This window comes from Bos taurus, chromosome 22 (genome assembly GCF_002263795.3).
Source record: "Bos taurus isolate L1 Dominette 01449 registration number 42190680 breed Hereford chromosome 22, ARS-UCD2.0, whole genome shotgun sequence".
NCBI classification, from domain to species: Eukaryota; Metazoa; Chordata; class Mammalia; order Artiodactyla; family Bovidae; genus Bos; species Bos taurus.
The window spans coordinates 2,106,875-2,132,742 of record NC_037349.1 but is presented as its reverse complement, the minus strand read 5'-3'; the positions used below and the strand labels follow the sequence as shown (position 1 = coordinate 2,132,742).

Sequence of the window (25,868 nt, the reverse complement as noted above, 5' to 3'; positions counted from 1 at the left end):
CAAAAGTATTCTAAATTCTTATATCTATTCAAAATTTAGCATCAGGCTGGGTGATTTAGCATAAGAAATATTCCCAATAAACTCAGGTATAAGACATGAGTATTCAATAAATTTTTAACTATTAATTTATTATATAAACATGTATTTATTAGATAACTATGATTTACTACTTTAACTATTATTTACCATTCATTCTGAGTGACAGCTCAATATCCAAAATTTAAACTATTGGAAAAAAGGAAGAAAGTAATCATGTCTGAGGGATAATATAGAAAACCAAAAGATAATAAATACAAAGCTACTCAAAGGCATAAGAGAATTCAGAAAATAGTTAATAACATGGTTTATTTTAAAAATCAATAGTTTTACTATAACAAATAAGATCCAGTTAGAAAATATAATGAAAAATTCCTTTTACAACAGAAATGTGAATATAAATACGTAAGTATAAATTTATCAAGATCAGTTCAGTTCAGTTCAGTCGCTCACTCATGTCCAACTCTTTGCAGCCTCATGGACTGCAGCACACCAGGCCTCCCTGTCCATCACCAACTCCTGGAGTTTACTCAAACTTACGTCCATTGAGTCCGTGATGCCATCCAACCATCTCATCCTGTATTGCCCCCTTCTCCTCCTGCCTTCAATCTTTCCCAGCATCTAAGTCTTTTCCAATGAGTCAGTTCTTCACATCAGGTAGCCAAAGTATTGGAGTTTCAGCTTCAACATCAGTCCTGCCAATGAATATTCAGGACTGATTTCCTTTAGAATGGACTGATTGGATCTCCTTGCAGTCCAAGGGACTCTCAAGAGCCTTCTCCAACACCACAGTTCAAAAGCATCAATTCTTCTGTGCTCAGCTTTCATTATAGTCCAACTCACATCCATACATGACTACTGGAAAAACCATAGCTTTGACTAGATGGACCTTTGTTGGCAAAGTAATGTCTCTGCTTTTTCATAAGCTGTCTAGGTTGATCATAACTTTTCTTCCAAGGAGCAAGCGTCTTTTAATTTCATGGGTGCAGTCACCATCTGCAGTGATTTTGAAGCCCAAAAAACTAAAGTCTCTCACTGTTTCCACTGTTTCCCCATCTATTTGCCATGAAGTGATAGGACCAGATGCCATGGTCTTAGTTTTCTAAATGTTGAGTTTTAAGCCAACTTTTTAATTCTCCTCTTTTACTTTCATCAAGAGGATCTTCAGTTCTTCTACGCTTTCTGCCATAAGGATGGTGTCATCTGCATATCTGAGGTATTGATATTTCTCTTGGCAATCTTGATTCCAGCTTGTGCTTCATCCAGTCCAGCATTTCTCATGATGTACCCTGCATATAAGTTAAATAAGCAGGGTGACAAAATAAAGCCTTGATATACTCTTTTCCCGATTTGGAACCAGTCTGTTGTTCCATGTTCAGCCTACAAAACACACAGCTAGACTGAGAGACGGGTTGAATGAATGTTAGAAACATGTATATTAATTTTGGAAAGAAAGTTTAGGACTTCTCTGGTGGTCTAGTGGTTAAGAATCCACCTGCTAATGCAGGATACATGGGTTCAACCCTGGTCAGGGAAAATTCCTCATGCCATGGAGCAACTAAGCCTGCAAGCCACAACTATTGAGCCCGTGTGCTTCAACTCCTGAAGCCTGTGCACCTAGAGCCCACACTCTGAAATAAGAGAAGTCATCATAAAGAGTAGCCTCTCACAGCAACTAAAGAAAACCTGAGCATCAGTGAAGAACCAGCACAGCCAAAAAATAAATAAACTTTTAAAAAAAAGATAGAAAGTTTATGTTATAAAGATGTCATTTTTCCTTTTAAAAAAGTCTAAATTCAATACAATTCTGATCAAAACCCCAGTTCTCAATTTCATCTAGAAAAATAAAGTAAGAGAATAGTTAAGAAATTGCTTTAAAAGAAAAGTGTAAACTATAAGAATCCTACAAGAGAACATAAGCAGAACACTCTTTGGCCTAAGCTGTAGCACTGTCTTCTTGGATCCATCTCCCAAGGTCAAAGAAAGGAAAAATAAGCAAATGGGACCTAATTCAACCTAAGAGCTTTTTCACAGAAAAGGAAACCATCAATCAAAGGAAAACACAATCTACAGAATGGGAGAGAACACTTGCAAATGATGCAACCAACAAGGGGTTAACCTGCAAAATGCACAAACAACTTATATAACCAGTGTCAAAAAAACAAGCATCTGGATTTAAAAATGGGCATTAAGACCTGACTAGGAGAAGGCAATAGCACCCCACTCCAGTACTCTTGCCTGGAAAATCCCATGGACGGAGGAGCCTGGTAGGCTGCAGTCCCTGGAGTCGCTAAGAGTCAGACACGACTGAGTGACTTCACTTTCACTTTTCACTTTCATGCATTGGAGAAGGAAATGGCAACCCACTCCAGTCTTCTTGCCTGGAGAATCCCAGGGATGGGGAACCTGGTGGGCTGCCGTCTATTGGGTCGCACAGAGTCGGACACGACTGAAGCGACTTAGCAGCAGCAGCAGGCATTTTTCCAAAGAATACATACAGATGGGTAGGAGGCACATGAAAAGACGCTCAATATCACTAAATATTAGAGAAGGCAACTCAAAACCACAGTGAGATATTCACCTCACACCTTTCAGAATGCCTCTCATCAAAAAGTCTACTAATAACAAATGTGGGTGAGGATGTGGACAAAAGAGAACCCTAGTAAACCGTTGGTGGAAATAGAAATTGGAGCAGCCACTGTCGAAGAGTATGGAAGTTCCTTAAAGCACTGAAAATAGAGCTACCATATGATCCAGCATTCCTACTCCTGAATATATATTCAGAAAAAACAAAAATACTAATTCAAAAAGATAAATCCACCCCAATGGTCACAGAAGCATTATTTACAATAGCTAAGACATGGAAGCAACTCAAGTATCCATCAACAAACAAATAAATTAAAAAGACATATGAGAAGGGACATATGTATAACTATGGCTGATTCATGTTGATGTATGGCAGAAATCAACACATTATCCTTCAATTAAAAATAAATTAAAAAATAAGATATGATAAATTTATAATGGAATATTATTGATAATACTCAGTCATGACAAAAGAATTGTCATAACAATATTTTGTTTGTCCATTACACGGATGGACCTAGAAAATATTATGCTCAGTGAAATGTCAAGACACAAAAGGCAAATATTGTATGACATCACTTATGTGTGGAATCTAAAAAATAATACAAATGAATGTATATGCAAAACAGAAACAAACTCACAGATATGGAAAACAAACATGGTTATTAAAGGGGAGAGATAAAGGGAGAAGGACAAATTAGGTGTATGCTGCTGCTACTAAGTCGCTTTAGTCGTGTCCGACTCTGTGCGACGCCGTAGACAGCAGCCCATCAGGCTCCTCTGTCCCTGGGATTCTCCAGGCAAGAACACTGGAGTGGGTTGCCATTTCCTTCTCCAAGGCATGAAAGTGAAAAGTGAAAGTGAAGTCGCTCAGTCGTGTCCGACTCCTAGCGACCCCATGGACTGCAGCCCACCAGGCTCCTCCGTCCATGGGATTTTCCAGGCAAGAGTACTGGAGTGGGGTGCCATTGCCTTCTCCATAGGTGTATGAGATTAATAGATACAAGCTACCATATATAAAATAGATAAATGACAAGGATATACTGTACAGCACAGGGAATTACATCCAGAATCTTGTAATAAACTATACTGGAGTATAATTTCCAAAAACACTGAACCACTATGCTGTACACCTGAAAATAACACAATAGTGTAAATTAACTATGAGACAGTGCACTAAGTCGTGTCCGACTCTTGGGACCCCACGGACTGTAGCCTGCCAGGCTCCTCTGTCTATGGGATTCTGCAGGCGAGAATACTGAAGTGGGTTGCCATTTCCTTACTTCAACTTAAATTAAAGTATAGTAAATTAACTATAATTTAAAAAATCATATCAAGGGGGAAAATTTTTCCTTGAAAAAATATATTTGTCAGTGGAAAATTTAGACTTGAGCATTTACTAGTATCAGATGGAAAATGTCAACCTAGGCAATTGTTCAGTTCAGTTCAGTCGCTCAGTCGTGTCCGACTCTTTGTGACCCCAAGTTCACTCAGACTCACGTCTATCGAGTCAGTGATGCCATCCAGCCATCTCATCCTCTGTCGTCCCCTTCTCCTCCTGCCCCCAATCCCTCCCAGCATCAGAGTCTTTTTCCAGTGAGTCAACTCTTCGCATGAGGTGGCCAAAGTACTGGAGTTTCAGCCTTAGCATCATTCCTTCCAAAGAAATCCCAGGGCTGATCTCCTTCAGAATGGACTGGTTGGATCTCCTTATTGTTACAAAGTCATAAACATATCAGGTGAGGCCTTCCCTAGTGATCTGGTGGTTAAGAACCTGCCTGCCAATGCAGAGGACGTGGCTCCATCCCTGGTCCAGGAAGATCCCACGTGTGACAGAGCAACTAAGCTCCCGCACCACAACTACAGGGCCTGTGCTCTAGAGCCTGGGAGCTGCAAATATTCAACCCATGCACGGCAACTACCGAAGCCCCTTTGCAAAGAGAAGCTCAAGTGCTGCAATTAAAGAAAACCACGTGTAGCCAGCGAGGCCAAAAATAAATTAAATTAATAAATAAAAATTAAAATAAATAAATAAGATGAAAGCAAGGGGTTCCTTCTAGCCTTCTGAATATTTCCAAATGCCTGTCTACTTTGCCAACCCTCTTATCTTTGGGTGCTCAACAACTTGTAGAGGAAATGAAAGCATTCGTAAACATTGAGTGCCTGAATACTAGTTAGTTAGTTAGTTAGTTCAGTCGCTCGGTCATGTCTGACTCTTTGTGACCCCATGAATCGCAGCACACCAGGCCTCCCTGTCCATCACCAACTCCTGGAGTTCACCCAGACTCATGTCCATCGAGTCAATGATGCCATCCAGCCATCTCATCCTCTGTCGTCCCCTTCTCCTCCTGCCCCCAATCCCTCCCAGCATCAGAGTCTTTTCCAATGAGTCAACTCTTTGCATGAGGTGGCCAAAGTACTGGAGAATACAGAACAAAAAAATGTATGCGAAGACATAACATCTATTGTCTCCTTTTCATCTTTTCCTCCCTTCTTTAACTTGATATCCCTTCCCTCAAGGGTCCTAACCATTGACACAAGTAAGTCCTAAGATCATAAGTCGTGTGCTTAAATGGCCCAAGATTTTAAAATGTTACTAACTTTGTTGAAAAGTATATAGTCTGATCTCTATGATCCAGTATTCCCACTCCCATGTGTACAGGCCTGACAGATGCAGTACAGGTGTTTGCCACAGGGCAGGTTCAAGAATGTTCATACCAGCAATATCCATAATAATCCAAGCCAGTGGAAACAACCCAAATGTCTCCAGCAATAGAATGAAGAAATTACATATTCACAGAGTGGAATATTACACAGCTAGGATAATGCACAAATGCATTCACATGTATTGGCATGAACAAATATCCCAAAGAAGTTGAATGAAAGACCCCAGATGGCAAGAACACACTGTAAGACTCCATTTACAAAAAACTCGAGACAGGTAATTGATGGTGAAAGAAGTCACAACGGTGGTCAGCTCTTGGACACTGGAGACTTTTGGAATTCAAGCAACACTAGATTTCTTAGCATGCATAGGCAACTACTCTTTGCAACCCTTTGGACTGTAGCCTGCCAGGCTTTTCTGTCCATGGGATTATTTCATAACCTCTGTAGTAGGTAACCATTTCTTCCTCCAGGGGATCTTCCCATCCTGAGGGTCAAACCCTTGTCTCCTGCATTACAGGTGGATTTTTGCCACTGAGTCATCAGATGCTAATTATATAAGGATGTTTAATCTGGAAACACTTACTGGGCCTGAAAAATGCATATATCATTTCTTTAGAGGTCCTTTTGGACTTCCCAGGTGGTATAAGTTGTAAAGAACTTGTCTGCCAATTGCAGGAGACCTAAGAGATGCGGGTTTGATCCCTGGGTTGGGAAAATCCCCTGGAGGAGGAGGTGGCAACTCACTCCAGTATTCTTGTCTAGAGAATCCCATTAACAGAGGAGCCTGGCTACAGTCCATGGGGTCACACAGAGTCAGACAACTGAAGCAAATGAGCTGTAGCATTGGTCATTTTAATGGATGATATGAATGGTCTTGGCTGTATAATATTCTTTTCAGTTCAGTTCAGTTCAGTCATGTCCGACTCTTTGTGACCCCATGAGTCGCAGCATGTCCTCCCTGTCCATCACCAACTCCTGGAGCCTACCCAAACCCATGTCCATTGAGTCGGTGATGCTATCCAACCATCTCATCCTCTGTCGTCCCCTTCTCCTCCTGCCCTCAATCTTGCCCAGCATCAGGGACTTTTCAAATGAGTCAGCTCTTCGCATTGGGTGATCAAAGTATTGGAGTTTCAGCTTCAACATCAGACCTTCCAATGAGCATCCAGGACTGATCTCCTTTAGGATGGACTGGTTGGATCTCCTTGCAGTCCAAGGGACTCTCAAGAGTCTTCTCCAACACCACAGTTTCAAAGCATCAATTCTTCGGTACACAGCTTTCTTTATAGTCCAACTCTCACATCCATACATGACCACTGGAAAATCCATAGCCTTAACTAGACGGAACTTTGTTGGCAAAGTAATGTCTCTGCTTTTTAATATGCTGTCTAGGTTGGTCATAACTTTCCTTCCAAGGAGTAAGTGTCTTTTAATTTCATGGCTGCAATCACCATCTTCTGTGATTTTGGATTACCACGTGATATTTTTACCTCCCAAACAGTAACAAAACTGAACTCTAACTGAAATGGAGATCTCAGCCTACCACATAAACCAAGCTCTCCAATCTTTCCTCTCCTCTCTTACCCCCTGGCCCCCTCCCTTTAACCCTTCTGAGAATCAACTCAGCTGGACATTTTCTCAGCTTTGTGCAGGGGGGGTTTACATCCAGTCTCTGCAACTTGGTGGTGGTCTGACTTGAAGTGGCTTGCCTCACCGTGCCTCAGTTTCCTCATCTGTAACATGTTGCTAATAAATAACAGGTCCCACACACATGGTAGTTGTGAGGATTCAGTGAGCTTAAAGGAGAGCTGGTTGGATGGCCTTCAGTTGCCTCACTTCATGGGGCAATTAAAACACCTTTTAATTTCTGGAAATGCAGATACCACAATCAGTGGGGCTTTACAATCACTCTTGTCAGATGGCAGTTGTGACATAGCTGTTACTGCCTCTGCTTACAGCTTTTATTGTGTGTATGAGTGAAACAGACAAGTAACACTGTCAAAATAAGCCATTCTTTCCGTTAGCACGAAATAAAAGTTTGAGGATCAGTCTTTTTTGTTGTTGTTGCTCTTAACGAGCGGCAAAATAATGGTGTCTGTTAATGGATACCATCTTAGATTTGATGACATGTCTTCTCTAAGAACCTCATGAAGTTGTGGTCAAAGCTAAGCTTTCCAGCATCATTCCACCTTTAAAATATTCCCATGTATTGTTTGAGTTTTAAAAATAATCATTTAAACTAGGTGTTCTCCAGTCATCCTTAAACCTTCCCAAGGAACTGGGAAATTGAAAGACCTCCACGTGCAGAGCACTGTGACCAGAGGCTCAGGCATCACTTCCTTCCTTGGTTCTTAAACGCCCTTCCTCCCTTCCCTACTGCGCGCCCCGCCCCCTACCTACTGACAAGCACTGAGCTCAAACACCAGGTCTCCAGAAAGTCCCCCACCAACCCCCAAATCCCTAAGCCCAGTAAATTCTCCATCTTTGCTGCCTACAGGAATCAGCTAGAGATCTTTTGGTTAATACTGATGCCTGGGTCTCACTCTCAGAAATTCTGATTTCCTTGTTCTGAGGTGCCACCTGGGTAGTGGAGTTTTTAAGAAGTCCCCAGGTTGTTCTGCCAAGGTTGGGAACCTCTGTGCTACTCTCTTAACTGCTGACCCGATGCTGTCTGTATCTTCCACCAGCCCCAGGGACATGGAAATTTATTCTTGTCAACCTGGACCAGTGCCACACCCAGCCTCCCGCCCCTGCTATGAGGATCGCCTCACAGACGACCTCTAAGGAGAAGCGCAGGGGGCTTCCGCCTCCTCAAGAGTCGCCATTGAGCCTAAAGGGAATTTAGGGCGTAATTCGGCTCAGGTCACTCCTTGAACCTTAAGTAAAACGTATTTCAGGCCTGCATCTGCCCAATTTCATCCTCCCCCCGGCAGCCAAGCCAAGCGGGATGTTAACGCAGCTGACTGCCCCCTCTAGGTCCCCCGCTTTGATCAGCACCCGCGCCGTCTCACAGATCGCTCACCCTCCCAGGAGCCCCCGGAACACAGAGTCCGGAGATTGTTTACCTGCTTCTGGGGTCTCAGGTGACAAACAATGGGAGGATCTCAAAGAAAGGAAAACACCCACAGCGAGGAGGCCGGGGCGGAGTTCAGCGCACGTGGAGCGAGGGGCCGCCGCTCCTCCCGCTGCGCAAGCCTTTCCTCCCGCCGTGCGCTTCCGGGGGCGCAGACCAGGCAGCCGCCCCGGGGACCGCGGCTGCCCGGGGACCCTCTCCGTCCCCAGGGCCGGTGGCATTTACCTGAGCGTTTCCGGCCAATTGTGCCTCCACGGGTGTGCCTACATCTTTACTAAGTTAAAAATGTATTTTAAGAGAAAAAAAGCAGTGTTGAATAGTATTTATAAAAGCGTGAGGATGGGTAGGGGGCAGACAAAAGGAAAATCAGGTACACATCCTTATTGGCTGATGCAAACATACACTAAGTCCCGGAAAAACACACAAGAAATTAATCGCAGTTGCCAACAGGCCGAGGCGCCAGACGTTGCAATAAGGCGGCTTTTTGAGTTTCTTTAAAACTTCTGCAGGTCTATTTTAAAATTTACATTGATTTTATATTATATCTTATAGGGTGTTGTGCATAACATTCTATTGTGAAAGATACTATGTTTTATTATACACAACACACTACATTATATTATACACAAACGCATTTACCTCGGGTTGGTGGAGTCAAAGAAATTCAATTCAGCCTCTGCCTTCGAGGCTGCCCTAACTCAAAGGGAGAAAGCTTCGTGGAGTGAAAAGGCAAAGAAGGAGGACAGGTGCGAGTACGTGGGACCCCCCCCCCCCCAATATCTTTTCATTCTAGACAAAGGTGCCAAGGAGAACTGAGGCGCTCCACTGCCCGAGGGCAACCGGAGTGCCTTTGGAGTTAGAAGCCGGCCGCGGGGCGAAAACTGGGAATCCACGCTCGGGGAGGTCCTTCCTAGCCCGGGCCTGGGTTCCAACTCCTTCCTGGAATCGGCATTTCTTGCTCAGGCCGCCTGCGGGGGCCCGGGTTGAGGCGCCGGTGCTCGGTGATGCGGTCGTTCGCTGCGCGCGGAGCCCTGGGAGACTCCCCGCCGGCGGAGGTGGCCGCTCCGAGGGCGCCGCGTGTCCCCAAGCCGTGGATGGCGGGGTTCCGGCGGCTGCAGAAGCGCCGCTCGCAGCGAAGGGCCTGACCCACCCGGTAGTCTAGCTTCCCCAACTCGCGCGCTATTCAGAGTCTTTGAGCATCTGCGGGGGAGGCGAGAAGGGCCCCAACGTCCCCCGGATCCCAGCCCTGACCCGCGTGGAACCCGCGGCCGGCGCAGCTAGGGATGCGAAGAGGAAACTGGGAGGGCAGGGGGTCAAGAATTGACCGTTGCTTCCGCGCCCCGCTTCCCCGTGCCCATTGCCACTCGAAGCCGGGAGAGCCCAGTTTTATAGTCAAAGTTTCAGAGTTTCAGGGAAAGAGGCCGTCTCCCCAGCTCCCGGGGTTGCCCGGACCTGCTACTCACAAGTTGCACGCCCGGGGGCAAGTTTACTTTGTCTCTCCCGGCCTCGATTTTCTTATCTGTAAAATGGGGATGATGAAGTACCTAAGTCTGTGCAATGGTAGTGAGGGTTTACATGGGGTACTGTGTGCCCAGGGTTTGGCCCAGCCCTTGCTTGCAGAAAGCAACGCACCCTTGCGATGGTTACCCCAAGCAACAAGGGTCAACTGGAACCCAGGATTAGGACTTAGGCTGGAGTTAAAAAGAGATTTATTGGCAAGGTCCAGCGGCCACAGATGGGCATCGAACGCCGGCCAGTCGCTTCCTCCGAAGCCACACGGGGTCTCCATCCTAGTGGGCACCTCAGTCTCCCCCCTCAAAGAAAACAAGTGGCACCCCACCCCCATTCGCACGCACTTAACCCCTCCACCTGAGCCCTGCAGCTCAGATCTTCTGGATCCCAGTTCCCAGGCTACTGTTTTTAGCCCTGTGCCTTTAGACAACAGCCTTCACCTCTCCAAGCATCACTTTACTCTTCTGTACAATGGGGTGATAATATTTTAGGGTGCTGAGTTTAAAAGCAGAGTCTGACCTCTAGTCAGCCGCTGCTTCTTTCATTGTTTCCCTCCTTTGGCTATGGGTTCGAGGATCAACTTTATTCTGGAAAAGTCGAACCTCAACTGGGTTAAGAAAAGATCCCAGCTACCCTTTGCTCCCCCTAGAGACTCCTTTCCTGTGGACCACCAGAATCTGTAGCGGGAGGTGCTTAACTGCCCCGCAGGCCCCCTGGACCTGCGGGGCGGTTAAGCAGCCCTGGTCTGCCCCGGCTTGAGAACCTCCTCCAGGCCGCCCTCCTGGGTTGATCTTGTCCTCTCAACTTGAGGCCGTATATGGCGTCTTTTTCAAGACTTCCAGTTCAGAGTGCCCCGCTGGGAGGTTTCCGACTATTATTAACTCCTTCCTCGTCGGGCGTTTAACCGAGTAGGTGGAGTACAAAACCTGAGCTAAATATTTTCTAATCCGCCGGAACGGCAAAATCCCGGCGGGGGGCAGGCGGGCGGGAGGCCTGGGAAAAACAGATGCTAATGGGGGCCCCAGGGGGAGGGGGGGCGGAAGGCGCACGGGGGCCAGGCGCCCGCTGCCTCCCTTTGAAGTGCACCTTCCAGGCCGGGCTCCCGGACAGCGCTGGGCTACCCCGGCTTCTGGGGAACCGGGGAGGAACGGATGGAAAGACTGGGGACTCTCCTCGCAGGCTCTGAGTCACTCATGCTTCCTCCTTCTGGTTCACATTGTCCTGGAAGGGTTTGATGCCGGCCTGCTTCCCCATCAGACTGGGGATCTCTGGAGGAGAAAGATTAGTGGTCCTGAATCCTCAGTGTCCAGGGCAAAAAGTGAGCTTAGCCTACGTATGATGGGAGGTTTTCCTGTGTGCTGGGTGCTGTGCTAACTGCTTTTCTTTCTGTTTGTGGTCATCACACGTGGGAATTGAGGGGAGAAGTTAAAGAGTTTGCCCAGAACCAACAAGCTGGTGAAAGGTGGAGTCACAAACCCGAAAGATTCTGCATACAACGTTCCGCTTTTCGCTTAGGGATCTGAAAAGACAGGTTTAAGGACGGCTCTTCTGTTTCTCTCCTTCCTGTCCACTTTCCTTTCTCCTTCCCTCTCACTCTCCTTCCTCGGTTATCTTAAGGGCTTTACACTTCTGGCGGGAACTCTCCAATCCAGACTTCCCCTCTTCCCCTTTCTCAAGTCCGGGCTGGAGGGAACATTCTAGCTGCCCATCACCTGGAAGCCCTGGTCAACAGGATTCCACTCTGCCCACCTGTTGTGGAGACATCCTGCCACACCTGCCTCCTAGGTGCCTTCTGTTGAAACATTAAATTCCATTGGTTCTGCTGTCCCTGTTAGTGATGTGTGAGTGATTTCTGTTCAGGATAATATTTCTCAGTGACTACATGGTGGTTGTTCCCATCAACAGCTGTCCTGCAATTCTGACATTCACTTTTCTGTTTTTCTGTGGAAGAATGTCCACATTAACATGCACAGGGGAAGCTTTGCAATAATGGGAGAACTCTGGGTTAGGAAAGGTCTAAAAAAAGATATAAAACATCCTTAAAAATCTAGGAACAGCCCTAAAAACATGAAAATGCCATTAATTTAGGAAGATCTGTGTTTTTCCTTTTAGGAAAAAACCTTTCATTGTCGTCTTCTTGGCTATAAAGTCTGAGACCTGACACTGTCCTTGGGCTATTTTGTCTTTTTTAGTCTTACAGATTCAGTAACCCCTTCCTTTCGATCAAGAGATGAGCACCTACTAAGAGTCAGGCCTTTCAAGGTGCAGAAGTAAGCAAGAAGGGGGAGCCCTGAATAACTCATATTTTAATGTAGCAGTGATTAGCCAAACATCCCCATACTTTATTTTTGAGAGCATTCCGCTTTATTCTGCCTCATGTTGCCTTGCCTTTCTTGTTACTTCTGTGAATCTGTGCACTTCCATAAATATGATGATGGTGATGATTGAACAGCAGTTAAGTCCAGAGTTCACTTGCAGTTAAAAAAAAAAAGTTTCATAAAGAAGATTCTTGATCCAGTGTTTAAGATCATTTATTTTTTGAAATAAGCACCTTTTGGTATGTTTCTTAACTTTCATCCCCTGTTTCCCCATCTCCTTGTATGTTAACAGTGAACTACACTTGCCCTTAGCAATCAAAATACATGGATTAATAGCTAAAGAAAATAGTTTAAAGAAAATAATTTAAATTTTGGTCAGTTTTGTTTGAAAAGTACAGTGGGTTTAATGTAATCCTCTGCCTCACACATTTGTGGACACCTTTGTGGATTTCTTTTAAAGAAAGCAATCAGTCTATTGCAGAGGGACAGCGAATCAAATTCTTACAGTAAGTGAAACTGTGTTGGTGGGAGTATCTTGCTGTTCTCAGCAAAATCAGCACTACTTGTCCTTGCCAAAATGTGTTATCTTACGGGACTTCTCTTTAAAAAAAAAAAAAAATCTAAACATGAACAGCCTTCCCGTGATGGAAGCCCCCTCCCCCCCTGGGAAAGCCCAGTGGAGGTGGGGATCTGGCCATCAGAGAACAAAGGGCCAAAGAGTGAACCTGAGATGGCGAAATAAAATGCAACATCAACAAAGAAAAGGCCATAGATAAATAATAAAAGGACCAACTCACCACAAAAAACCCATTGACGTTTGCCCAGAGTGAAGGCGAAGCACCGGTGACCGGTTAATGTTGGAATGTTTTCCTAGGGTTAAAAGGAGAACCGGCAGCAAGTCTGCTCAGAATTTACAAAGTGTTTGAATAACACGGACAGTGTTTTGATAACACATTTTTAGTGGGGGTGAAAATAATAGAATTTATTGGGACATTTATATGGGCCCCCTTGGTTGTGGGGGGGGGGGCGGTAAACTATATCTCACTGCACTTACCTATAACTCACCCTTGTAATTTATTCATACGTGTGTATGTATCTGAGTATGTATCTGGTGACATGTAATAGTCATGTTACAGCCAAATACTTCTCAGTTTTGTCTTTAAAAGATGAATGCACTGAGACTGGTTACCTTTAAGGGGGAGAAAGGGAAGAAGAGGTGCCCTGGTCAGGTTGGCAATAACTTGTGTTATCAATTTGAGATGGTAGCATGAAGTTGGTATTATTGCTCAAGACAACGCAGCATATGATCCTTAATAGGCTCACTCACTGGCTTAACCTTGGCTTCCTTGCAGCTTTCAGAGGGTCCTGCTCCTTGCAGCTCAGGCTGAAAGGTGCAAGCTTTGAGTTAATCCAGCCAGCACTTGGGTCCCGGGTTCCATGGGGTCTCCACGTTTCCTCCCTAGTGTTGATGTTTTTGTTCAATGCATTCTCTACACTGTCAGTTGAGTCACATAAAACCAGGCACCTTTCAATAAATGTCTCATTTGGATTTCATGAAGCTTGGGGTGTCACTGAAATCAAACAGCAAACAGGCTGGAAGGCTGTCTGATTTGCCCACTCAGTCTAAGGAGAGTGCTGCCTGACTTGTTCACTGAAGCCGCTGCTTTAGCTTTCTTTTCTGTTCCTGTTTCTGGCAAAGGGAGCTTTACATTTTAAGGTGCGACTGGGACGCGTGAAAATAACTTTTATGCCTCTTTCCCTGGTTATCAGTAAAACTGAGCCAGCAGAAGGAAAGTCTATTTCATGTAGGAAATCAACCACAGATTTGCTCATCTATAACTTTCCAGGCATGTAGACTAATATATTCCATATGTAATAATAATAATAGTCATTAATTAATACAGAAAAAAACAGTAAATGAGATTTCTTTATCTCTATGCAGTCAGGAAAAAAATCATCTTTAGTTGAAACAGTGCTTTTCATTATGTTCAAAAGGAATTTGTAATATATATTTTTATAAAGGTAATATAAATTATGGGTGTATTTTCCATGTTCCAAAACTCTGGGCCCCAGAGCCGTTTCCTGGAGTCGGAATTTTGGTTGTCTTTGAACTTCTCTTTGTTTCTCCGCCTGTTAAATGTGTTCAGGTTTGGGCAAAAGAACAGCTCTATTGGGAAGGTGGGGAGATATAAACTGCAATTTCCTGCCCCAAGAATCAACACTAATCCTGATTACACGTACCGTGTGTATATTTCATAATTAAGTAGCACTCGAATGAACCCACGCGCTTTCAAGAGCATGCTCTAGGGCTGGAATAAAATCAAGCCTTTCTGATGTGGCGCGGGGGACAGCTGGCTCGCGTTACTTGCGCCAGAGTGGGTCGGAGCGATGCCTGTTGCCTGCAGTGGCGCTTTGCCACGCGCAGAGCTTCCCTGGCCGCCTCGAAAACGATTCGAAGGGACCCCGAGGCCCGCTGTCTCGTTGCGGTCGGGCGCAAAGCTGAGACCTGACTCGAGCCACTCTGTCTCCAAAATAAATAAATAAATAAATAAATAAAAGCAACACGTGAGATTTGATCTCACCGCTGCCTTTTCCCTCAAACATCTTGCAGCTCAGGTCAAGGCTGATGTGGAAGAGCCTCGAGCGGTAACAAGATCCCCCAGCCCGGGCTCCCCTGCCAAACTGCCCTTTCTCTTCTTGCTCTCAAGGCCGCCTCACGGAACCTCCACGTTGAGTATCTTGGAGTCTAAAAAGCACAAAAAATACTTGAAAACTGCAATACGTCAGGACTTCTGTGGATCAAAAGAAAACAAAAGCCGGTGAGCTGGGAGTGGACGGGGTGGTGATCAAAGCAGAGAGCCACCGAGAGCCCGCATTAAACCAGCGGGACGACGTGAGAGAAGCGCTGGGCTGAGCGCACTCCAGACCACGTTCCAAGGACCTGGGGGGCTTCGGTGCCGGGACCTGCGAGGCCCCAGCCCCGGCCCGCTCGCTTAACTTGCTCCCTCCCCCGCTCTGGCTGGGCCTTGACCGTTTCCACTGCCGCGGAGAATTGGTAACCGCCCTGGAGCGTCGGAGTGCGTGAAGGACCGCCTCACTCTAACCCAGAGGTGCCAGTATCTACGCTGCTGTGGTTGGAATCTAAGTTGGAACGCTTCGAGCCGCTCTGCACCGGCGTATGCGGGCTCAACGAATCCTGCCACCGCCTAGAGTTGCGGGAGAAGAGTTTCCCGTGTGATCGCGTTCTGTTGGGGAAGCAGAGTCCCGAGCTCTTAGCCGGAAAACGCGCTCCCGGAGCGACTAAAAGCGGCGTCTATAATTATCTATTAACAGCAAATATTCAGGCTTCTTATCTGCAACGAAACGTGCCCCACACCTTCTGTATTAATAAACAATGCAATAGGACAGCATCATCTTGCTCTGCTGTCTGCAGAAACGCAGGGGGAGAAACAGGCAGCTGGGGGAAAAGGGTTTAATTCAATATCAAACTGATTATTTCACTAATTATTCCACCTTCTGTGTTGCGCTGCAGAGGAGAGGCACAGGGAATCTTAACCGCGGGGCTGCTTGAGGACCTTTGTTTCTCGGCGTCAGGTCCAACTGAAGATGGGAGGGGGTGGGATCCGGGATTCAGGGAAACTGAGAGTGGATTTTCAATTGTGGGGCGTAAAAGTGACTGTCTGCTGAAGCAGGAGTGAGCCTGGGGATGAGGGTAGTTCCCAATAGCCCACCCCACCGGGTAGTTCCCAATAGCCCACCCCACCAGGGCTTCGGTCCTAAAGGATAGCAGTGCGGTCCCTGGAATCCCCAAAGCCCAAAGTTCCTCTCAGTAAACCCTTCCCATTGGGTAAAAGGGTAGGACCGAACAAAAAGTGGTTCCTGCGTGTTGAAAGCCAGAGAGTCCTCCAGGGGAGGAAAGTGTGCCTGAAGTTACAGCCCCCGACGAGGAAAGAGACCTCTCTCGGGCCTCCCTCCAACTCGCCCCAGATCCTCACCCTCAGGGACCGGTGCCTTTCTGCAGGCCATCAACTTGCAGAGCATTTCTACCTCCTGCCTCCACAACCTGCGCCCGCCCCCTCACCCCCACTCGGAGAGCTGTCTCGATTTCTGTGCCAAGAGTGGACCCCGCTACGGAGACCCTAAACTCCAGCGAAATACGGACACCAGGACTGATTCTCATAGCATGACAGCATCTCAAAAAAAAAAAAAAAAATCAGGCTAAAGGATAGGAAAATAAAGTCTCAGGCAACTTGATCCAATTAGTAAATGCCTAATTGAATTAGTGTCACCTCCAACAACCAATCAGAGGGTCCCGAGGCTGTAGGGCCGCGAAGCCACTCCCTGGCCTCACATATATAAAGCAGCCAATGACAGCCTGCAAGTTTCCAAGTGGTCAACCTGACCGATAGTTTGTCAGTGGAGAAGGGCAGAAAGGCTAGCTCTGGTGGTGGATGGGGAGAGAGATCTAAGACTTCTTCCTGTGTGTGCGGGCCAGGAGAGTACAGGTCCAGAGAGGCAGAAAGGACCGGGAAGGAAAAGCGGATCGCTTCCCGGTCAGCTTTAGCCTCTTGCCTTCAAACTCCGTGCGCTTTCCATTCGGAAAGGGTTCTGGGTTCGCAGCGCGCAATTGCGCGCGCCTTAGCGGCCCGCGTGTCGCCAGGTGGGTAACCCGGCACGGGAGGAAGGGGAAGTTACCTTCCCCTCGGAAGAGGGCGCTGGCTCCCCCATCCTGCCTTTATAATCAGGTCGCGGCCGGAGAGGAAGCAGCCAGCTGCCGTCTGCGCTCTGCAAAGCATGCAGTTAGGGGAGCAGCTCTTGGTGAGCTCTGTGAACCTGCCCGGCGCGCACTTCTACCCGCTGGAGGGGGCGCGAGGAGGCGGCGGCGGGAGCGCCGGCCACCTCCCGGGAGCGGCTCCCTCGCCTCAGAGGCTGGACTTAGACAAAGCGCCCAAGAAGTTCTCGGGCAGTCTCTCGTGCGAGGCGGCGAGCGGGGAACCTGCGGCCGCCGGCGCGGGGGCCCCCGCAACCATGCTCAGTGACGCCGACGCCGGGGACGCCTTTGCCAGCGCCGCTGCCGTGGCCAAGCCGGGGCCCCCGGACGGCCGCAAGGGCTCCCCCTGCGGGGAGGAGGAGCTGCCCTCGGCCGCCGCAGCCGCTGCGGCCGCCGCCGCGGCTAGCGCGCGCTACTCCATGGACAGCCTGAGCTCGGAGCGCTACTACCTCCAGTCCCCCGGGCCTCAGGGCTCGGAGCTGGCGGCTCCCTGCTCGCTCTTCCCGTACCAGGCGGCGGCCGGGGCGCCCCACGGGTCTGTGTACCCGGCTCCCAACGGGGCGCGCTACCCCTACGGCTCCATGCTGCCCCCCGGCGGCTTCCCCGCGGCCGTGTGCCCACCCGGGAGGGCGCAGTTCGGCACGGGAGCCGGTGCGAGCGGCGGCGCGGGCGGCGGCGGCGGTGGAGGCGGCCCGGGCGCGTATCAGTACGGCCAGGGGGCTCCGCTCTACGGGCCGTACCCAGCGGCGGCAGCCGCAGGTACCTGCGGAGGACTAGGGGGTCTGGGGGTTCCCGGCTCCGGCTTCCGCGCCCACGTCTACCTGTGCAACCGGCCTCTGTGGCTCAAATTCCACCGCCACCAAACCGAGATGATCATTACGAAACAGGGCAGGTGAGCGCAGCGCGGAGGGGCCCGGAGGCGCGGGGGCAAAGAAGGCCTGTGTGGTCCTGGGGTGGCCGGGAATGGGGTCCCGCGGCCCGCCCACTCCGCTCGTGGCTGGAAGAGTTTCCTCGCTCAACCAGTGGAGACGCCGTGTCTCCAGTCCGTCCGCGCACCAGCGCTTCGTGCAGGGCGCTAAGGCTAAAGCTGCTTCCCCTCTTCGCTCTCCTCATCTTCACCCAGACTGACGAGGAGGAGGCGGAAATAGAAATTGAGGCTTGTCCACAAAGCTGGATTTCCTAGATCTCCCTGCCCAGCTGTACACGGGTCCCTGCAGGCCGGCCAGAAGGCTCGAGGGGTGGCTCCCCCCGAGCGCTGGAGATGGGCTCCCGCAGTTTTAGGCGCCAAGGTCTCCACGGGGCGCATCCGGGGGACGAGCGCGAGGACGTGAGCGCCAGCAGCGAGGGCTGAGCCGGGGAGTGGGTTAGGCCGGCCCTGGAGTCCGACTGGGCTGGGATGCCCGGCCCGGGAAAGTTCGGCTACAAATCCCACTGCGGGCACTGGTTCATTCTGGGGAAAGTGAGGGGTGGTTGCTGCGAGAGGGGCGTCCGAGGGACACTTTTAGCCTTACCAGTAGAGTTTTTGTTTCTGTTTTTTTAAACGAGAGCAACTTAATATTCCCTGGCACTCGTACTTGTAAAAAAAAAAATAGATTTTTAAATAGAAACATCCTGGAAGAAAATGAATGAGCATCTGAATGGGTTGAGAAATTGAGTGAGGGATGCAGAAGCGCGGGCATTGGGGGAAATAATAAATTGGGGCAAATTACTTCGGGAAAGAGGTTTCCCCGCGAGTTGCCAACTCAAGAATGTTGTACGTAGTGAGGGCCACTGGACCCACAGGTATTCTGTTTGTAGACTTCCCAGTGGCGTACTCGAACGTGGGTCTGTGCCCCGGCGTCGCGATTTACATCTCCTGGTTCTATTCCCTTGCACAGACGCATGTTTCCTTTTTTGAGCTTCAACATAAACGGACTCAATCCCACCGCCCACTACAACGTGTTCGTAGAAGTGGTGCTGGCGGACCCCAACCACTGGCGCTTCCAGGGGGGCAAATGGGTGACCTGCGGAAAAGCGGACAATAACATGCAGGGTGAGGAGAGAGGAGGCCTGGGCAGGGTGGCGCGCCGGGAGCCCCGCTCAGACCACGCACAACCAAATCTCGCATCGCTTCCTCCGCATCCGGGGCCTGGAGGTGTTAGCAGGAGTTTCTTCGTGTTGAATGTTTGATTGAGGGAGATAATCGCTAAGTCAGACCTCTTGCTGGCTAGCGTATAGCATGTTAACCACGACCCTAGCTAGCCTGCCCCGCCACATCCCTACCTCTGAGGACGTCATTGCCATAAACTCTCCGGGAGGCAAGGCTCCTGACATTTTAATCTTAACTTGAGAAGAGATCTCCCCAAGGTTGAGTTTATCATAAAAATCCAAGCACCTTCCATCATCAGATCTTGACTTTCTAGCTTCAGACATCGGCAAATTGACCTTCAAGAGGCACTGCCCGTTGGCTCCATTTTTGCTTTGTCCAAGGAAGGCCGGAAGCACAGGGCCCCTGGGAGGGGAATCAGTAGAGACTACTTGGTCTCCACTGGTCTTCTTAAGCCTCTAAGGAGAGACAGGCATTGTAAGTCTAGCTCTTAAATCTTGCCCATGAGTAGTAAATTCTCTCTCCCCCTACCTCCATTTGCAAACAGCCATATATGCTTGAGTTTTGTGTTTTGTTTCATTTTCTCTTAGGCAACAAAATGTATGTTCACCCCGAGTCTCCTAACACTGGTTCCCACTGGATGAGACAGGAGATTTCTTTTGGGAAGTTAAAACTCACCAATAACAAAGGCGCAAACAACAACAACACCCAGGTAGGGTGACAGAGGAGGTGGTGTCTTCTGGCTGTGAATCTGTTTTCTAATCAGTTTCTGTATTCTTTACTGTGTTTATATTTGCAGCTACCTGTTGCCACTTTCTAGTATTTTTTTTTCCTTTGACCTTTCTCAGTTCTACTTTTTTTTTTTTTTTTTTGGTCATTTTCCTATCGGATATCAATAACAGTGAGTGAACGATTAGGAACAGAAAGACTGAAATCGTTTGGCGACTTAGGAAACCAAGACACAAGAGTGTTTATGAAACACACATACTTGGCTATGTTTTAAGTTTCAAAAATGGCAACAGAAAAAGTTAGCTGTGGGCTGAGGAGCAAGCAAGTTCCATTCCAAAATATAGAATTGGTCAAAATCGACTTCACTTTTGAGAATTGGCAGCTCTTTTTTCTGTACCATTTGCAGATGATAGTCTTACAGTCTTTACACAAGTACCAGCCGAGACTGCACATTGTTGAAGTCACAGAGGATGGCGTGGAGGACTTGAATGAGCCCTCTAAGACACAGACCTTCACTTTCTCAGAAACGCAGTTCATTGCTGTGACCGCCTATCAAAACACCGATGTGAGTGCCCCAGAGTCCCCAGCATCCCCAAAGCCCTATCCAGGGTGAGAGAGAAAGCACTCAGTGACTGTCTTTTTTCCTTATCTAGATAACTCAACTAAAGATTGATCACAATCCCTTTGCAAAAGGCTTCAGGGACAACTATGATTCGTAAGTGCACCTTTATTTTTCCTTGCCTGGTCATCTTTGAGTGAGACATGTTGAATCAGATACTTTCTTGAGACCGTATTCTAGGAAGAGCTTTCACAGTTGGGATTTTTACCCATTTTTATTTTTGCATATATTAGGCTTTGACTAATCTTGCTTTGGAATTTTCACAGAAGGATTTTGTTCATTTCTAAAGAAATGTTAAGGGCTTAAACATGAGCAGCTTTTATTTTTTTAACATTTGAGTGGAGATTTGAAATTTTCATAATCTGCATTTATATGCCTCCTTCCCATTTGATCCCAGTTTTTTTTTTTATTCTCTCAGGAGCAGGGATTATTCCCTCTCATATTTTTTACATAAGAAAAACCTTAAACCAAGAGGATGTCATTTTCATAACATCAAACAGCAAGGCCCACAAGTGCCTTTTAAATTTGGCATTTCTACCCACCTCAGCCAGCATTCCTTCCCTACCACGGAAGGGAGAGTTGCTCCCAGTTCTTCAAGTTCTAGGACTTGCAAAGATGGAATTTCTATAGTTTAAATGCTTAATGCCTGGGAGGAAACTTTCTCTTTCATGATGGGAAATTTTGTCCCAGTGAGCCAAGAGTTCAGCTAAAATGGACTGGTGCCTCCCCACCTCTGGCCCTTCACTCAGCAGACCAGCGCTCAGGCTCTAGAGCCTTCTTCATTTCTGGGATGTAGACTGTCTGGGGAGAACATTAGGGTTTTTTTTTTTAAGTGTTTCTCTTTGTATTGTAGCATGTACACCGCTTCCGAAAATGACAGGTTAACTCCATCTCCCACGGATTCTCCTAGATCCCATCAGATTGTCCCCGGAGGTCGGTACGGCGTTCAGTCCTTCTTCCCGGAGCCCTTTGTCAACACTTTACCTCAAGCCCGATATTACAATGGTGAGAGAACCGTGCCACAGACCAACGGCCTCCTTTCACCCCAACAGAGCGAAGAGGTGGCCAACCCTCCCCAGCGGTGGCTTGTCACGCCTGTCCAGCAACCTGGGACAAACAAAATAGACATCGGTTCCTATGAGTCTGAGTATTCTTCCAGCACCTTGCTCCCGTATGGCATTAAATCCTTGCCCCTCCAGACGTCCCATGCCCTGGGGTACTACCCCGACCCTGGCTTCCCAGCGATGGCAGGGTGGGGAGGCAGAGGCTCTTATCAGAGAAAGATGGCAGCTGGACTCCCATGGACCTCCCGAACAAGCCCCCCAGGGTTCTCTGAAGATCAGCTCTCCAAGGAGAAAGTCAAAGAAGAAATTGGCTCTTCTTGGATAGAGACACCCCCATCCATCAAATCTCTCGACTCCAACGATTCGGGGGTATACACCAGTGCTTGTAAGCGAAGGCGGCTGTCTCCTAGCACCTCTAGCAATGAAAATTCTCCCTCCATAAAGTGTGAGGACATTAACGCTGAAGAATACAGTAAAGACTCCTCAAAAGGCATGGGGGGTTATTATGCTTTTTACACAACTCCCTAAAGAGTTATTTTAACCTTGTCAAAATGAGCTCACCGTTTGCCCGTGGACTGGGTGGTGTTTCTGTTGTCTTCTTCGCCTAGGTTGTTGCCAAAAAGACATTTGCCTTCCACCCCGATGTGTCCTGTTTTGTGCAATTCTCTAAAAGAAGGTGCCAAAGCTTTTTGACTGCTGCAGGTAACTGAAACAAGCCTAGACTTTTTTTTTCTTTTTTAATGAAATTAACAGAGGACTTTCAAGTGTTTTTAAATTTGAAGGTGATTCAAAGTTACGGATTTATTTATTGGAGACACTAGACATTCAGTGAACTGGGGCTGTGGAGATGGAGGGCCTAGCGCTATCAAAGATGTTGAAAGCTTTGGTGTTTTTTTTTTTTTTTTTAATCTGTAAATCTGTAAGCAAATAGAAACCCAGAGTGGTAAGATGGTTTTGCTTCTGGGAGAGAAGGGTGGGCCTTAAGCTTCAACAAGGAAATTTTTGCTGTTAACTTTCTGCTAGGGAAAGAAGACGTGAAGCCTGGGAGGCAAGAAGAGCTTTGTGAAGGTGCTGGTTTGGCCTGACTGATCTTCCCAGGCTTTGAAACAAGCCATGTTTGCCCAGGTTCAGTCACCTCATGTGCTAGGCCTCTGCTGTGTGCCCCTGGGGGCTAGCCGGGGGCCTCATAGGACTCAGGAGACAGCAAGGGGGTCGCCAAAAAGAAAAAAAGGAGAATTTTAAACTGTACAGCTGTGTGTGCTTAGATACACTGTAGAATAATGTGGAAAATATTGTATAAATAGTTACATAGGTATATGAGATTATGTAAAATTGGTGCTTTGGTTTTGTAAAGAATTTGCAAATCATTGGACCACAGCTACTGGAGCAGGGGGCAACATATGGGAATATTCTGTTTACTTCTTAGCTAGTTAAGAATGTATTCAGCTACTGTACTAACTTGAAACGGTGTTAAGGAAAACTCCCTGCATCATCCTCTTCCTCCACCACCCCCACTACCCAACTTGGTAACCTGAGGAAGCAGAAACCTTAACGCCCCAGCTCTTATAGGCTTTCTAGAGACCTTGGATTTTTATGTACAGTCGTAGTCATTTTTAATAAATGTGGTTCGTTAAGGGAACAGGCCTAACTCTGTCATCTGTACGATGGGTTTTCATCTTTGTTTCAAATATCTTAGTCTGCTTTCTCCACTTTCCTCCAGCAGGAGCACAGTTCCACCAACCCGCTCCCCCCACGGAAGGCCCTAGAATCTCTAAGTGGACACTGTCCTCTCGAGGGGGTGGGGATGTTCTTCTTTATCTTTTTTTCTTGAAGGTGAATGGGGTTGTTTCCTCGCCGCTCTGGGAAGTCTGGACAATGGGAGCTGGGGCCGAGGAGGGGCGGTGCGAGACTGCCCGCAGCAGGCTTGATGGAACCGAGCAAGCCTCCACCCCCAAGTCCTCGGCTTCCGGGCCGCTCCCGGGCCTCCCATCCTCGGCCCCACGTGGGCTCCCCGGGCACCCTCGCGGCCCTCTGAGCACCCACGAGTTCCGGATCCCCCGAGGTCAGGCGGGTGCGGGCCGCCTCCACCCCCGCTACGCGGCTTCCTCCTTCCCTGAGCCCCAGGCTCTGGGGATGCGGGGGCAGCTCCGGGCCGGGGCGCGAGCTCTGCGGCGGGAGCGCTCTGTGCGGGGCGGCTGCGGAGTCGGTCACCTAGCGTTTAGCGCCGCTTCCTAGGCTCTCAGTCCCAGGGAGGGCAAGGGCCACTCCATCTCCCGACTGAGTCCTGGGCCCGCTGAAGAGTTAAATCCAGGAGTGTGGCGGAGGGCCCTTTGTCCCCCTGCCAGACGCCCTGCCGCGCTTATCGGCAGACGGCTTCTGGCCCGGTTTGCAATCCTTTCCAGCCCCCTCCCGACCCTCTCGGGGTAAAGGTCTGAACGGGAGGGTCATTCTGCTAACTGCGTGGCGCGGAAATGCAGCTGCTAAGAGGATTAGTGCTGGGCGGCGAGCGATCGGCCGGGCCCTCCTCCCCTTCCGCGCCCAATTAAGGCCGCCGCGAGCTCGCGCCTCGCCTCGGCCGGGGTTCGCATTCCCACCGCCCTTCCCGGCTCCGAGTCATCCTTCCTGCGCCGTCCGTGACCTTGAGGTCTGGGTCTCTATACCCGCTCCTCCAGCGATGCCTGTTCAAAACGCCCCGAACTTTACCGGAGCTGGAAGCTAAAGCCTTGAAATTTGGCTTATGTGTGTTTGTTGGGGATGATAAATTCAGACGGAGGAGGACGTCAAGGAGCACACCCCCTGCCCCAAGCCGTCTGCGCTCTCCCCTCCCCCAACCCCAAGGAACCCGACCGTATTGGGAGATACGATGGAATTTCGAAACGACGTTCTCCTCTTCTGCCTTCTGGAAAGACTGCAAATGCTAATCACCTCCGGGATGGAGCAGACACCGGCCCCAGTCTATTTCCAGGGCTGTATATTTTTGCACCGTACAGTAAAAAGAACCTGGTACTTGTGAAAAGTCCCTCACAGTGTTTAATAGAAACGTAAGTGGCTGAGTGGCCCCAATTAACACCTTGTGATAAGGCATTCCTAAGATGGAGTGTCAGACACCAAATTGTGAAGAGATGTATCTAATTAATCCTCCTAGAATGACACCGATAAACAAGCTTCTATTTAAATAAAGATCAAGGACTCGGCGCCCCGTTTGTTTACATTCACCCCCGGGGGTCCCAGCGTTTGCGCCCGCGCAGACTGCCTGAGCTGGGGGAGCGGGGGGTGGGGAGGACACAGGCTTGGGAGGGTTCTGCTGGCTCCCTTCCGTTGTAACCCCAAACAGAAATCTCCAAGTAGACAAACTGCAATGCAAGAGAAGCGCAAAAACGACCCGACTCTGACTTGGAAATATTATTGTCATTTTCTTCGCGTGTCCTAATTTGCATCGCCGAACACTTTTTGGTTGTCTGAGTCTTTAAAAAGAAGGCCAACAACAGCAAAATCCATATTCCACTCGTAGTCTCGGGAATTCTTTGCTGCTTTGGGGAGAACTCGGATCAGGACTTCCTCTGCCCCCCACCCCGCCCCGGCACGAGTTCTCTCCTCGCTGACTCGGGGTTCCTTCTTCAGGCAACTGAAGCCCAGAAGTGCTGGGGCGCAGGGTAGCTATCCTGGTGGTGGAGTGGGGAACCACCCATTGGAAAAGGCGAGAGGAATCTGGAAAGAAATAGGGCAAGAGTGGAAGGAGCAGCTAAACTCTTAACCCTGTAAACCAGGGCTGGGGCTTGGAGCCTACTCGGCATCTGCAAGGAATCACCTCCCCACTCTTCAACGGGGGTTTAAAGGCTCCAGATCAGCTTGTGGTCCAACCTCCTTCCTTTTCAGCCGCCTCTGATTAGATTTCAGCCTAGGGGTAAAGGCAGACTCGCGCTCTTCCATTTCCTCTTCAGGCTCTTCCTTATCTCGGAACCAAACAGGCCGGGGGTACGATGCCGTGTTTGTTTGTTTGTTTTTTAATTCTGCAGGAGTCGTGGAAACGCTCCGAAATAAACACATTTCAGCTTGCCCCTTGCTTTTAATCGAAATTGAACCTCCAGTGGGGATAAAAAGTGAAAGCACTCATTCTTCACTCGTCTGGACGCTTCCCCTGTCCCGCGCTGCTCTCCTGGCGATGTCTCCCACCGCGCTGAGAGTATCCAAGAGTTTGGCTTTTCACCTCGCGAGGATTTCGGCAGCCTCGGGACGCACTTTTAAAGGCAATTTGCAAAACTCCGTTGGTGGGCTTGATCCAGTCCCCATCTGTAAATGAGTCTAAGCTTTCGAAGGTGCGAACTCCACCAATCCAGTCCGGGAGGCTGGAACCTGCGGAATCCGTCCACCTGCGCGCGTTTTCGTTGGAATCGAACCCCTCCTGCG

At 48.6% G+C, this 25,868-nt stretch overlaps 1 protein-coding gene across 2 annotated transcripts; it reads left to right on the top strand.

Moving 5' to 3' along the window:
- Positions 1 to 16,612: 16,612 nt before the first annotated feature.
- On the top strand, positions 16,613 to 23,100 carry EOMES (eomesodermin). 2 transcript variants are annotated; one of them, XM_005222425.5, is made up of 6 exons: positions 16,613 to 17,855; positions 18,841 to 18,995; positions 19,640 to 19,761; positions 20,185 to 20,343; positions 20,432 to 20,493; positions 21,251 to 23,100. In XM_005222425.5, exons 1-6 carry the CDS (start codon positions 16,987 to 16,989, stop codon positions 21,987 to 21,989), a joined length of 2,106 nt encoding a protein of 701 aa, XP_005222482.1. In that variant the 5' UTR covers positions 16,613 to 16,986; the 3' UTR covers positions 21,990 to 23,100. The 2 variants fall into 2 exon arrangements, with proteins under 2 accessions (XP_005222482.1, NP_001178117.1); NM_001191188.1 differs by having other exon boundaries at positions 16,987 to 17,855; positions 21,308 to 22,017.
- Positions 23,101 to 25,868: the final 2,768 nt, after the last annotated feature.

Bases quoted from the DNA above. Each gene is read 5' to 3' on its own strand.
- EOMES (XM_005222425.5), top strand. From the start codon at position 16,987: ATGCAGTTAGGGGAGCAGCTCTTGGTGAGCTCTGTGAACCTGCCCGGC. The intron at 17,856-18,840 runs GTGAGCGCAGCG...TCCCTTGCACAG, and splicing joins ATCATTACGAAACAGGGCAG to ACGCATGTTTCCTTTTTTGA. The intron at 19,762-20,184 runs GTAGGGTGACAG...TACCATTTGCAG, and splicing joins CAAACAACAACAACACCCAG to ATGATAGTCTTACAGTCTTT.